At 34.7% G+C, this 15708-nt stretch overlaps 3 protein-coding genes across 3 annotated transcripts in view; 2 read left to right on the top strand and 1 right to left on the bottom strand.

The window, feature by feature from the left end:
• The window catches only part of HELRODRAFT_82547 (hypothetical protein), a gene marked incomplete at both ends in the record, with an annotated part of 7360 nt that extends 2388 nt beyond the window's left edge, over nucleotides 1-4972 (top strand). Inside the window, 8 exons of the mRNA XM_009022822.1 lie at nucleotides 13-218; nucleotides 566-751; nucleotides 924-1037; nucleotides 1472-1588; nucleotides 1685-1780; nucleotides 2996-3078; nucleotides 3300-3478; nucleotides 4815-4972. Coding sequence (XP_009021070.1) covers nucleotides 13-218; nucleotides 566-751; nucleotides 924-1037; nucleotides 1472-1588; nucleotides 1685-1780; nucleotides 2996-3078; nucleotides 3300-3478; nucleotides 4815-4972 — 1139 coding nt within the window. The remainder of the gene's footprint in view (nucleotides 1-12; nucleotides 219-565; nucleotides 752-923; nucleotides 1038-1471; nucleotides 1589-1684; nucleotides 1781-2995; nucleotides 3079-3299; nucleotides 3479-4814) is intronic.
• Nucleotides 4973-7761: 2789 nt separating this feature from the next.
• On the bottom strand, nucleotides 7762-8532 carry HELRODRAFT_134275 (hypothetical protein; the record flags this gene model as incomplete). Its single annotated transcript, XM_009022821.1, has 1 exon — nucleotides 7762-8532. A coding segment is annotated over one exon (771 nt), but the record flags the coding sequence as incomplete, so codon positions are not given.
• Nucleotides 8533-14956: 6424 nt separating this feature from the next.
• HELRODRAFT_113026 (hypothetical protein) overlaps nucleotides 14957-15708 on the top strand; it is a gene marked incomplete at its 3' end in the record, with an annotated part of 1493 nt that continues 741 nt past the window's right edge. Inside the window, exons 1-2 of the mRNA XM_009022820.1 lie at nucleotides 14957-14987; nucleotides 15249-15332. Coding sequence (XP_009021068.1) covers nucleotides 15308-15332 — 25 coding nt within the window. The 5' untranslated portion in view covers nucleotides 14957-14987; nucleotides 15249-15307. The remainder of the gene's footprint in view (nucleotides 14988-15248; nucleotides 15333-15708) is intronic.

Genomic DNA, 15708 nt, shown 5'->3' with positions numbered 1-15708 from the left:
TTTCTATAAAAGGTGTGTGCGTGTGTGGGTGTGCGTGCGTGTGTGTGTGTCATCATTCATCATTACGACCACCACCGCCGCCATCACCATCATCATCATCATCAGTAAACTGGACAGACGTGTTTCGTTCTGTCGGCATGAAGAAGTTCCAAGTCTCCACCAGGATGTGCCCGAATGTTGGAGTGTTGAGGCTTTTTCCAAATATCACCATTGAGACGGTTGGTTCATTCACTCACTCATTCGTTCATTCATTCATTCATTCGTTCGTTCATTCGTTCGTTCGTTCGTTTATTTATTCATTCATCCATTCATTCATTCATTCATTCATTCATTCATTCATTCATTCATTCATTCATTCATTCATTCATTCATTCATTCGTTCATTCATTCATTAATTCATTAATTCGTTCATTCATTCATCTGTGAATTAGTTTATTTATTCGTTCGTTCGTTCATCACACTTATTAATTCCATCTAACAATAATAGCCTCACCCTTATTGCAGACTTCAACCAATCAAAATCGTTCATCCGCCTTAACTACTCTACCCACCAACAACCAATCAGATTCGTTCCTTCCTGAGACCGCCGATGCAGGGCGTGGTTCTTCAGACTTACGGACAGGGCAATGGACCGGATAATCGACTGGACATCCTGAAGGCAATCAAGGAGGCCACTGACCGAGGTGTCATTGTGGTCAACTGCACCCAATGTTCCAAGGGCATTGTCAACCCCATCTATGCCGCTGGGAAGGTTGTTTGTGGGGTATTATGGTTCAGTTGACCGAAGGATCGATTGATTGACTGACCAATCATTTATCTAACCATTTAATCGTTAAACTACCCACCCAATCATTTGTTCGACTTCTAGCCAATCAATTAATCAATCTTACCTAACCAATCAATCAACCAATCATCTGACCCAGGCATTTTTCGAGGCAGGGGTCATTTCAGGGTCAGACATGACAGTCGAGGCAGCCCTCATGAAGTTAAGTTACCTGCTCGGAAAGGAAGAACTCTCATTGGCTCAGAGGAGGAAAGTGGGTGGAGTTTGTTTTTATCATCATCTTCATCGTCACACTAACTGCATTGTCATCATCTTCACATCATCGTCATTACTAAAATTTCGTCATGACAACCAACCCAGCAAAACAAACGAACCATCAGAACATCTTTCGGTCAGTTAGCCCTTGAACCAAACAACCAATAGATTACAAAATTTTCAATCAGCCAACCAACCAGTCGACCAACTAACCAATCAATCAATCAATCAATCAATCAATCAATCAATCAATCAATCAATCAATCAATCAATCAATCAATCAATCAATCAATCAATCAATCAATCAAAAATCAATCAAAAATCAATCAAAAATTAATCAATCAATCAATTCATTAACCAATCAATTAATCCATTCAACCAATCAATCCATCCAACCAATTAATCCATCCAACCGATCAATCGACCAATCAGCTGATCGGATTAAATCTCCGTGGCGAGTTGAGTGAGGTTTTGAACGAGGAGGATGAGAAGGTGCATGTGTCACTCATTGAGAACCTCGCGGATGTCCTCAGACTTGGCACTGGACATGTTAGCCAGGATGGACACGCACACATACACACACACACAACACACAACACACACACATCCACATACACACACACACACACATACACACATACATAGGAAAGACATCAGCTAGAAATTGAACTGTTTCCATACTTGTTGTGCCTGGCGGCGCATGAAGGCAGTGTCAACACTCTAGAAAAACTTAAGAAAGCCGTACGTTTTTTTTTGGGAAGTTTGGATTTTTGGATTTGGTATTTACGATTAGTCATTTGGGATTTATTGGTATTTAGGATTAGTCATTTGGGATTTATTGGTATTTAGGATTAGTCATTTGGGATTTTAGGATTATTCATTTGGGATTTTAGGATTAGTCATTTGGGATTTTAGGATTAGTCATTTGGGATTTATTGGTATTTAGGATTAGTCATTTGGGATTTATTGGTATTTAGGATTAGTCATTTGGGATTTATTGGTATTTAGGATTAGTCATTTGGGATTTTAGGATTAGTCATTTGGGATTTTAGGATTAGTCATTTGGGATTTTAGGATTAGTCATTTGGGATTTATTGGTATTTAGGATTAGTCATTTGGGATTTTAGGATTAGTCATTTGGGATTTTAGGATTAGTCATTTGGGATTTTAGGATTAGTCATTTGGGATTTATTGGTATTTAGGATTAGTCATTTGGGATTTTAGGATTAGTCATTTGGGATTTTAGGATTAGTCATTTGGGATTTTAGGATTAGTCATTTGGGATTTTAGGATTAGTCATTTGGGATTTATTGGTATGTAGGATTAGTCAATTGGGATTTATTGGTATTTAGGATCAGTCATTTGGGATTTATTGGCATTTAGGATTAGTCATTTGGGATTTTAGGATTAGTCATTTGAGATTTTAGGATTAGTCATTTGGGATTTATTGGTATGTAGGATTAGTCATTTGAGATTTTAGGATTAGTCATTTGGGATTTATTGGTATGTAGGATTAGTCATTTGGGATTTATTGGTATGTAGGATTAGTCATTTGGGATTTATTGGTATTTAGGATCAGTCATTTGGGATTTATTGGTATTTAGGATTAGTCATTTGGGATTTTAGGATTAGTCATTTGGGATTTTAGGATTAGTCATTTGGGATTTATTGGTATGTAGGATTAGTCATTTGGGATTTATTGGTATTTAGGATCAGTCATTTGGGATTTATTGGTATTTAGGATTAGTCATTTGGGATTTATTGGTATTTAGGATCAGTCATTTTGGATTTGTTATCCTCTTTTTCATTTTAATTATTTTTCAGTACATTCAAATAAACGTCCTAATTATAAAATTTTCAAATTTAACACGGTCTATATCGGCATTTAAATTTGACCTGACCGACTTGTTATCCATTATCGATATGTTTATCTGACTTGATCCAATTTTCTGACAGGGGGCCTACTTCAACATGGCCGATTACGATGGGAGAACGCCCTTGCATATCGCCAGCTGCAATGGAGACGTGGATGTTGTGAGGTTGGTTGGTTGGTTGGTTGATTGGTTGGTTGGTTGATTGGTTGGTTGGTTGGTTGATTGGCTGGTTGATTGTTTGGTGGGTTGTTTGGTTGGCTGAGTAGTTGACTGGTTACTAGAAAAAAATTGATTAAATAATCTTAATCACTCGATTAGTTGACTGGTTGATTGATTGATTCAGTTTGATTGGTTGATCGACTTGTGGACCGTCCCACCTTTGCCAGGTACCTCCTAGAGGAGGGGGCCCCCGTCCACCAGAGGGACCGTTTCAATTATTCGCCCCTGGACAACGCCCTACAGTTTCGGCAGAAAGATATCGTCCCGTTACTGATTAAGACTGGCGCCCACATCACCGTCATGACTCCCAAGCATATTAATAATTTTATCTCGTTAGTAATTATGAGTAATTATTTTATTATTTTTATTATTGTTATTATTATTATTGTTGTTGTTGTTGTTGTTGTTGTTGTTGTTATGACGATGATGAAGATGATTGATGCTGGTGGCGATGATGATGATAACGGTTATCTTCTTTTAGGCTTTAGACTTTTCCTGATACATTCATATCCTTATGATTATGATGATGACGACGATGATGATGATGATGATGTTATTGAAGGTGATAGCAATGAGGAGGAGGATGATGATGAGGATGGCAAAGATGATGATGATTGTTTGATTTACGACTCTTAATTGCTAAACTTGTATGCCTCCTCTAGCACCATTTAAAAAAAATGTCGTCGCTTGATGTTGTCTCTAAAAATAGCAGCTGTGCTTGTGTGTGTGTGTTTGTGCTTGTTTGTATGTATATGTGTGTGTGTGTGTTTGTATGTGAGTGTGTGTGTGTGTGTGTTTGTGTGTGTGTGTGTGAGGTCCAACCACAACACTTCTGAAAGACAGTTGAGAAGACAGTAGAACGAGAAAGAGAGAGAGAAACATGGTAGAAAGGAGCAAAGTGTAGTAAAGGAGAGTAAGAAAGAGAGAGAGAAGAGAGGGTAGAAAGGTAAGAAAGAAAGAGCTATCAGCTATGTAACATCTAACATCACATACTCACATGATGAAACCACGACACTCACGACAGACAGACAGACAGACAGAGGAAGAAAGAGAGAGAGAGAGAGAGAGAGAGAGAGAGAGAACGATGATAAAGAAAACTAAAACATAAGAAAATGAGAGAGAGAGAGAGAGAGAGAGAGAGAAGAATGAAAGGCGAGAGGATAAAAAAAACATTAAATGAAAAAACCTAATGAGAATTAGACAGCAGACCAGAAAAAGAGAGGGATAGAGAGGCAGAAAAAAGAGAGGAAGAGAGAGAGAGAGAGAGGGAGAAGGTGAGAAAGAGTTATTTTGAGGACGTGCAAGTGTACCTAGGCATGTTTACCAATGTTTCTTACGCCTCTATTTATCTTGCACTTTGTATCACTATTTATTAATTTCTGTTCTTTACTCCTTAACTTTTTCTTTCCCTTCATTCATTCATTCATTCATTCATTCATTCATTCATTCATTCATTCATTCATTCATTCATTCATTCATTCATTCGTTCGTTCGTTCGTTCATTCATTCATTTATTCGTTCGTTCGTTTGTTCATTCATTCATTCATTCCTTCATTCATTCCTTCATTTATTCATTCATTTATTCATTTGTTTATTCGTTTCTTCTTTCATGCACTCGCATACAAATAAACATACGTACACACACACACGCACGCACGCATGTACACATAAAAACAGTGCAGTACTGAATGATGACCTCCAGACAGTTGAGATGTGGTGTGATGCTGGTGCCGACGTGAATATGGGGGGCTTCGAGGGCAGAACCCCACTACACGTGGCCGTCAATTTCAATCTGATTGACAAGGTGATTAGGTGGTTTATTGGTTTATTGGTTGGTTGACTAGTTGATTGATTGGTTGGTTGGTTGATTGAGTTATTCATTAGCTAGTACCTTGATACGTTGGTCTATTTATTGGTGAAGTAATTAACGTGTTGGATGGTCGGTTGGATGAATGATTGATTGACTGATTGTTAGTTGATTGATTGATTGATCGATTGATTCTCTTTCTCTCTCCCTTTCTCTCTCTTTCTCTCTTTCTCTTTCTCTCTCTCTCTCTTTCTCTCTCTGTGTATGCATGCTTTCTTATCTCTTTTTTTCCACTCTCTCACCGTTTCCCTCATTCTCCTCCTTTCCAGGTCGACCTCCTGTTGAGTCGCGGTGGCAACCCGCTTGTGGCCGACAACAACCACAGGACGCCGCTGAGCGACGCCAAGATGCAGCATCGCCAGGAGATCGTGAAGATGATGGAGGACTCTCTGGGCGTCCAGGATGAAGGGAATGAAAGTCACTGAAGAATGAAGGAATGAGACAGAGAGAGAGAGAGAGAAAGAGGGAGAGAGTGCAAATTATAAGTTGTCTCTTTGACTGTATGTATGTATGTATATGTCATAATTGATCTGACCATTCAATTGTATAGAATTATTATTCAGTAATTTTTCGCCATTTTAAATTTTATTGTTAGTATTATTATTGACATTATTATTATTGTCATAATAATAATATATTTAATATATAATTATCGTAATAATTATTCTATTATATTAGTATAATTATTCTAATTATGGAATTTGTTTTAAATTTTGTAAGAAAAGCCTGTAAAAACTTCGTTTCAATTTAGAACATTATATCTGATAGATACATACATACATCTATTTAAAGATTGACTGGCTGGTTGGCTGGCTGGCTGATTAATTGTTTGGTTGATTGATTGGTTGATTGATTGGTTGTTTGATTGGTTGATTGATTGACGCTTAGAATTGAATCATCTGAACTTTGAACTTTTGAAGAGTTTGATTGACCTTTCTTTTTAACCTAGATTGATTGATTGACCTATCCTATGACCCAGACAGTAATATTATCTCACAGAAAGGAACCAAAGTAAAGGTTTTCATCCGGTTCATCACACATTTTCTAACGTAATATCTTAGCAGCACGCACACAAACACACACAAACACGTAAACACATATCTACATGTATATCAGTTAAAATACATCCATATACAAGTATAATTATTAACGTTTAATAAATTTAAGAGCCGATGTATCATCAAATTGCACTGATAACCTCACATGTGAACATACATGCGTACACATACATTACCATTGTTGTTGTAACTAACATACAAACACACACACACGCGCATATATATACACTTTTCAATCATTTTCTATATATATATCATAACAAAATCGTATTATTTAACATTGTCGTTTTTGTGTTACTCTATTAGTCCGGTATTTTACACACACACACGCACACACATACACGCATATTTACTATCATACTTATCACACGAACGCACACACACACACAAACATACACGAACGCACACACACACACACACACACACTCGTTTTTTGTCATTTCAAAATGGAATAAATTACATAAAATAGAACGAGTTTGTTTCAGCTGTTTATTCAGGCGCCTTCATCATAATATTATCATTTTAATCATTAATGATGTCCATCCGCTGACATAAAATGACACGAGATAAATACGAAGTCACTTCAAAAGAGACGTGAAACATTTTTTGACATGAGTTTGTAATCAGATTTTCGTGAAATTTAATGAATTTTAACACAGTATTATCGATATTTTATGCTAAAAACAGTTTAAAAACGAATTCGGTTAAAATTGCAGTAATACCAGAAAAATCTTTCAAAAATTGCTTCTAATTTAAAAAATTTCATATATTTTTTCGATTAAAATGCCTCAACCTGACCAACTTTTGTAAATCTAATTGTACAGGGTTGATAGGGCACGAAAAATAAAATATGGTCAGTAAAAAATAACGGCTCATTATCTGGTTTTACCTATAAAATGCAATTCACCATTTCACACACACACCACACACACACATATGAATGAATGATTGATTGTATGGTATGATTGATTGATGATTGATTGATTAATGAGTGAATGAACGAATGAACAAAGTAACAGGCTTAATAGAATGAATGTGCACCTATAAATATTCATTAATGACTGGGTGAGTGAGTGAGTGGATGAATGCTTACTAAAGTTAAAAATGAATGAACAATGATGATTTCTGATATCTTTTAATGAAAAATTTCCATCACAAATTGAAAATGAAATTGAAAAGGATACTAAAAAATGATACCAATGAAATTGAAATGGATACCAAATATGATACCTATTAAAATGAAATTAAAAATGATACTAAAAAATGATAGCCATGAAAATGAAATTACCTTTGAATAATTATAATGAATAATTTCAAAATCGATACAGTAAAAAAAACATTTAAAAAGATACGCATGTATCAAGGTCTCTTCTTATCTTTTAGGAAACCCCCTCCTTTCTTATCTGAGGGCGTGGGGTTGGGCCTCGGTGGTTTCACGCTGACCCCTCCATAATGACTTTGTTGGGGCAAATTCTGGGTTGGCATAGTCCCTGTAGGTCTTGATGGAGTCATTGATTTGCTTGAGAAGGTGGTAGAAGTCAGTTTAGCTTCATTTCCCCCTGGCGTTAACGGAACGACGCGTTCGCTTCTGACCATGGGTGGTCTCGAACTTTGTTTCCTGCCATCGTCCTCTGAAGGGGGTGTTCTTGGTCGTCTTCGCTGAAAATTTTGACAAAACTGTTCTGTGCTTTTAAAAGTTTTGTATAGTTCGGCTGAGGTGAGCCTATGTTCTGGCTTGGAACGCAGACATGATTTGATTACGTTGAAAACTCCGACAGGACACGAATCCGGGATTTCTAGAAACACACCAGTATAACATATAGCAATATATAACTCGAGAGGAGTTGTTTCAAATGGCCTCTCACCCTTGGAGAACACTTCCCAGAAAGTGAAACCAGCCGACCAGACGTCTGTTTTTGTACTGTAGAAGTTCGATTTCAAAGTTTCTGGAGCTGCTCCTATTACGTCGACATCATCCGTCTCCTCTCCCACAAACTCGTCACTGTCCACTTTCCTTGCCCTTGAGAAATTGAACAATTTTACCGTAGCTGTATTCGCTGTGATTAGAAAACTGTTGCAACAAATTTTTCTGTGTATGACGTAACGCTGAAGTTCGAGGTATTTCAAAACGCTGGCGATTTGCACACAGATTCTATGATAATCAGAAGCATTATAATGGTAGTGGCTAACACTTTTTAAATGTGTCTTCAAATTTTCGTTCACAAATTCAGTCACAATGATATAATAGGGGTAACTGACAATGCCGACGAACTCAATTATGTTTTCATGTTTTAAATCCATCATTATATCAGAAATGTCAAAAAAATCTTCAACATCTTCTTTGGATACTTTATCTGGACTCTTTCTCACTAAACACTTCAAAAGAACTTCAAAAACTTCACTATTTTTACGTTGATAGTAACTAGTGTGCACCAAACCAAAATCAAATTGCCAAATTTTTTCTTTCCTCTGCAACTGATCATAATCAATGTTGTACCTCCTGTCATAATGATGACCGGGAGTAAATGAGAATCTACAGTGCGACGGAGGTTTTCTCAACCGCGTGCACAGTGTGGCTCTGTTTCTTCTATAAAACCCAACTAATTCATTCAAAGTTGTAAAATACTTCCCACTACCTTCTATCATGTAACCATCCCCGTTATTAACGTTTACAATTCTATATCGTCGCACTTCGCCATTATACTGTACACTCAAGTTGTAAATGGTTAGGGCATCGGCTCTCTCCTCCGGTGAAATTAAAAAAACGCCGTTCGCTTCATGTTTTAGGAACAACTGTTTGACCTCTGAAAGTGAAAGCTGCTTCGCGTACAGCCAATCATCGTCCGTTGGTTTGGGTTCAACGACAGCTGTTGTTGGTACTAAAAAACAGTTATTATTTCTGTCAAAAGCTATGTAAACTCTATTCAAAGGATAATAGCAAAACTCTCCCAAAGGAGTCAAACTTTTCCTTTTCTCATCAAGTCTAACAAACTCACTATCAAGATCATTTTCATGATCTTCCACAAGTATTTTATCATCGGCAAGTATTAGTATAACTTCACATTTTTGCCATAAATAATCAGTCAGCCAATCCATTGTAATTTCATCTTCTAGGTGATTGTAATGGTAGTAAACGCCTCTATTATCAAAAGGTTTCAAGTCATGCCTATCGATACAGACGTATGACTCAGTGTCAGTGAATAACTCTGATTTGTCCAATTTATTCTTCTTTATAAAGGAACTACGTAAATTGTGAACCTGATGCAATAAAATTGATTCCGTCGCATCTCTTGGAGCAATTGATGGTTTGCATGCTGCGCCTTCGTAACTTATGCTCTCTTCTTCACAGTAATATTTTTCTATTACTTTTCCGCTTCCATAATTTATATTGTCTTTTTCTGAGTGAAGTTCCGAGCAAAATCTTGGCATGTCCCTGTTTTCTAAATAATCTTTCGTACCTGCTTGTGCAGAAGTGGTTGTTTCGTCATCTGAATCTCTGTCTCTTTGTTTGGTTCTAAAAGGATCTTGTAAAAATTGATGTTCGGGTTTTTCCCCCCCTACACAATCCTGAGTATCTAAAGACATAGGTCGAACTGCGGGATTTCGGCCTCGCTGTTGTTCAGCTAGCGTTGCTCGTCTGTCTTGTAAAAGCTCTTGATAACGCAACAGAAATTTATAATCCACAAGTACCTTTCTAAATGTTTCAATCCTCAACATATTATTGCAATCAAATTGGGCATAATATTCTAAACGAGTAGGTGTTGTTACAGCTATATCCCTGCAATTTTCTTCAAAGTCATCATTTGGGTATCTAAAAATGCTGGAACTAGCATTTGAATAGCCTGAATATGTTGGCTGCTGGTCAGCAGCATCTTCACCAGATGCGGTCGAAATTTTAGACATGGAACAAGTTTCATTTGACTTAAAAATGTCATCTGCTCTTTTTTCCTCTGAAGAACATTCTGAAGATGAAGTGCTAGCTTCTTTCCTAAAAAGCCCCAACTGCTTGCGTGAGGCTATTGATTTGAAGGCTTCTCTTTTTTTGACCGCAGCATCATTTGACTGGAACGTTTCAAACAATTTTTTCATAAAAGTTTCTATCCTTGAGTTTTTAGAATATATATCAGCATTATGTACATTGAGATCATCTAGTTTTCTTTTCAATAACTCATCCCTGCATGGATTGGAATGCATACCAACTAACTCAGTAAAGATCTCTGTCAGAAAATGATCATAGATGTACAAACTTTTCTGATCCTTCTTAATTTCATCCGGCAGATTGAGATTCTTTGGCACATCATCACGATTCAGTGCCACGAAAACCATGTCCAGTTTCAGATGATGACCGACTTTTTTAAACGATCGGTTATCGTTACGACGTTCACCACTTCCGACTGCCTGGTTTGGTATATTTTCGGATTGATTTAATGTAACCCCCGTACTTCTCTGAAAATCATCAACTGTACTAGGAGAATCAAAATTCACTAAATTCCTTAAATGGTCGTTCATTCGTCTAATTTCAATAAAACTCGTGTTGACCATTCTGAAGGGCGATTTGAAGACTTCGTCACGTTTTGGTTTCATTGATAAAACCCCGGCTGCTGGGTATTGCGGGGTTATTCCTGGCTGTGGGAGAGATGGCAAAATTTGAGAGGAGGTACTTGGAGTGGGTTGGTATGAAGACGTGGAAGACTTCACATGCTTTCTCTGTTGCGACATGACGACGAGGGGACGATGACGACGACGACGAAAAAGGTGTCGTGACGTCAACAATTTCTTCAAATCCCCCTTTTCCTTTCCTTTTCTCCGCAAAAATGTTCTTATCTTAATTGAATGATAAATTAAAAGGTTTAATAAGATGTTATCATTTCAGTTGATACCATAATTAATTCTGGAAAAACGGTTTTTGTCGTTTGGTGCAGTTTTTGTGGTTAATAGATTAATTTATTTGCACCATATAAGCCATATAATTTTACAGTATTACCACATTCAGTGAGACAAATTAATAAAAAAAACTACATGCTAATAATTATCAATATTTTAATTAATAAATTAATCCATAATTAAAATATCACGATAATATATTTGCGAAATAATTTTAAGCAATTAATAATTAAATAGAAAATTATATTTTTCCAATGTTAATAATAATTATTACAAATGCTTTTTTTATAAATTTTTTTTTATTAGAGTACTATTATTAATCAAAAAATAATTATTTAATTGACTAATACTTTGAATAAATAAATATTTATTTTACTATTATTATAATATAATATTAAATCATATTATTAAATTCTATTTATAGGTATAAAGTTTAATTTATTTAAAATCATTTGTTTGATAAAATTTAGCGGTGTCCATTTCAAAAAAATGTATTATCGACTTTTAAAACATGAAAAGGAATAAAGAGAATCAACGCAACGTTCTAACAATTATTATTTCAAAATTCACTTCAAAATTCACTTCAAAATGACCATCTGAATACAAAAAATAACAACGAACCATACCTTAGTTCACAGAATGAAATTCTGAACGCAAAAAACCTCAAATAAATCAAATAAAAACTCAGAAAAGCTAGACTAATTTTTAAAAATAATTAAAAGTAGCAATCAAACTTTCAAACAAACTTAAAATTCCACTTTAAAATGATAATTTCTACACATAAATTAGCCAAAAACTCGACCTTTGGTATGAATTTCTAAAGTAAAATATTTTGTGAAATTTTCAAAGCCACCTGCTTGGTTTAGAGCGAAATATTTTTTTCCAGAAGGATAAGCCAAAATTAGCGTTCTACCAGACAGAAATACAAAATTTTAAGAATTTTTCATACTTTTGAGAAGTTTTTGCTAGAGTACAATTAAAACAACAATATAAAAAGCTCCATTTCTTGCAGGAAATAATTGAAAAATTCATTAAATGAATGATATTCTAAAGCAAGAACCATATTCTTTATTTGAAGTGGTAAAGAATTTTACGTAAGAAATTGAAATATCTTTGATAAAATTAATACCATTAATACTGCTGCTACAGTTGCTACAACACAAAATTGTTAAAAGTCTGGTATATAGGTATATCGGTGGCCACTTTATCATCATCATCATTTCATCATTATCGTCATCATCATCACAACCATCTTCACGACTATCATCATCAAAACCATCGTCACAACCATCATCATCATCATAAACAACGTCACGTAGCTAACATACATACAGTGCTGTCAAACATGACGTATGCCAAATGATGAATTTATCCAGTAGAATAAGTACCCAAGCTACCATACAAGCAAACAAACATGCATACATACATACAAACAAACAAACAAACATACATACATACAAACAGACATACATACATTCCTCAAATGTGTATACAAATTTATCAAACAACAATAACACTGGCATGATATAAAATATAAACATAAAATTTAAATAATAATCATACATACATATTTATTATACATATATACAAACAAACAAATAAACAAACAAACACATACACATATCTATAGTAGTAGTTGTAGATGATTATCATGGCAATAAAATACTGGTTAGTAAATAACATTTGTCAGTCAAATCACAATGTTAAGACAAAATCAAATCAACGTATATATTAATATGTATGTATGTTTAAATGTATGTATATAGGTTGGTCTGGTTGGTTGGTTGGCCGGCTGGCTGGTTGATTGTTTGTTTGGATTTAGAGTTAAGGTTGTAATCCCACTTACTTAGTATACATATTGTTATGCATGTATGTATGAATGTATGTATGTATGTATATGTTTGTTTTGTTAGTATGTTTGTATATGCTTGGGTGTAAGTATGCGGTTTGAAATACTTTGATCCTACTATAAAAACATGTTAAATTTTTATCTTACATTATCGTACAGCTTGATATCCATTAAAATATTGATCTATACAAGTTTATATGGATTATTATCATCATCATCATCATCGTTCTTCTTCTTATTATTATTATTTTCATTATTATCATCACAATTATTATTATTTTTGTTATTATTATTATTTAATATTCCGGGCTCATCTTATTTGACCACTATCAGAGCGTTAATATAAAGCTAAGTAAGGGTTAATACTCCGCAAAGTATTGCTAAGCCGTGTGTGTGTGTTTGTGTGCTTGTTTGTGTGTGTGTTTGTGTGCTTGTTTGTGTGTGTGTTTGTGTGTGTTTGTATGTGCGTGCGTGTGTGTTTGTGTGTGTATATAAACTAAGTTAGCATAAATTGCTATATTTGTTAGATTTTAACTATGGGAGAATCTATATGGGTAAGGTGGAAGCCTAGGTCGTTTACACACGCACCAACACACACACGCATACAACACATACATACACACACACACATACAAACATACATACAGACATACAAACAAAACATACAAATATACATACTAACATACCAGGTCAATTAACTTTAGGCACGACTGATTGATTGATTGATACATAGTTAGATACACAGATAGATAACTTCAAATGCAAGAGTTTGATAACTTTATAATCGTGAATTAATACGTTTTAAAATTAATAAGACGAAAAATATTAATTTCATAATAATAATAATAAACAATAATAAAAATAATAATAATAAGTTATAATAATGATTGGTTTAAAATTATAAAAGCTATCTTCCATACATTTGGCATCTCAAAAAGTATAGAGCTAACAACAACCAATGTAAAAGCCTATTCGAAATTTTCTAGAAATAGAATCAATACTATTACTATTACTTCTACTACTTCTACTACTGCTACTACTACTACTGCCACTACTACTACTACTACTACTACTACTACTACTACTACTACTACTACTACTACTACTACTACTACTACTACTACTAGTCTACTACTACTACTACTAGTCTACTACTACTACTATTACTTCTAGTCTACTACTACTACTACTACTACTACTACTACTACTACTACTACTACTACTACTACTACTACTACTTCCACTACTACTACCATTACTACTACTGCGATTACTACTACTACTGCTACAACTGCTATTAGTCTACTACTACTACTACTACTAGTCTACTACTACTACTACTACTACTACTACTACTACTACTACTACTACTACTACTACTACTACTACTACTACTACTAGTCTACTACTACCACTACAACAACAACTAATATTATTACTTCCACTACTACTACCACTACTACTACTACTACTACTACAACTGCTACTAGTCTACTACAACTACTACTAATACTACAACTAATACTATTACTTCCACTACTACTACCACTACAACTGCTGCTGCTGCTACTTCTACTACTTCTAATAAAAGTAATAGTGTGTGATAAAATGTACAATTAATCTCTGGCTCTAACTTGAGAATGTCTTTATCTGCATAAATCTTGTCAATTCATGTATTGTTTGATGATGGATGAATGATTGAATGAACGAATGATTGAATGAAGTAATGAAGGAATGGATGAATGAATATAAAGAAATGAAGGAATGATGGAAGGAGTTATTAAAAGAATGAAAGAATAAACCAGCGAAGGCAAACTAAGAACGAACGCGAACATACAAATGAACAAACGAACGAACGAACGAATGAATGAACATATGGTTGAATGAAGTTCATGCATGAATGACTGAAGGAATGAAATATAGATAGAAAGAATGGACAAAAGAAAAAGTATTACCTAGGTCTCATTCATACAACTGCGATCTTTTGTTGCCATAGGAAAATGTGATTTATCATTCATTTTTCTTATTTAAACTGCACACACACACACACACACACACACATACACACAATCACACATACAAACAAACACATACAAACAAATCATCTACGTGACTTGATGATTATAAATAAGCGAAAATTTAGCATCAGATTTGTCGGTCTTTGTCAATATTCATTCCGTGAGATTTTTGTTAGGTTTTATTTAATTTCCTATTCTTTGTTGTTTATTAAAATTTTAATTATTTTATTTAATTTCATTAATATAGTTGTTCATTCATTCAATCGTTCTATCTTTCGTTCATCCATTCGCTCATTTATTCAATTAAAAATTTTCTCATTCATCCAATCATTTATTCAATCATTTATTAATTCATTTATTAATTCATTTATTAATTCATTTATTCATTCATTTATTCATTCAACCGATCGTTCATTCATTCATTCATTCCTATCCAGCTTATATCCCAATCCAAAAGAGAAACAGAAAAGATGGGTTTTGAAATTCCGGAGCCGTTCAAATGGGACAAATCCTTCGAAGTTTTCGTGGGTGTTTTTAAAATTAGCAATCAATCAATCAGGCACTCAATCATTCAATCAACCAGTCAATCAATCAATCAATCAACTGACTGACCAACCAATCGGCCAATCAATATACCAGTCAACCTATCAACCAACCAACTGACTAACTAATCGACCAACCAACCAACAACCAACCATTCAATCAATCAATCAGCTTACAAACCAACCAAACAACCAATGGACCAACCAACCAATCAATCAACCAACCAACTAACCGACCAACCAACCAACCAACCCATCAACCAATCAAACAACCAAACAAACAACCAATCAACCAGTAACCAATCAATTAACCAACCAACCAACCAATCAATCAACCAATCAGTACCAATCCTTGGAT

Source organism: Helobdella robusta (assembly GCF_000326865.2).
Source record: "Helobdella robusta unplaced genomic scaffold HELROscaffold_33, whole genome shotgun sequence".
Lineage (NCBI taxonomy): Eukaryota > Metazoa > Annelida > Clitellata > Rhynchobdellida > Glossiphoniidae > Helobdella > Helobdella robusta.
Note: the sequence above shows the minus strand (reverse complement) of the source record. Positions and strands in the feature narration are given on the sequence as shown.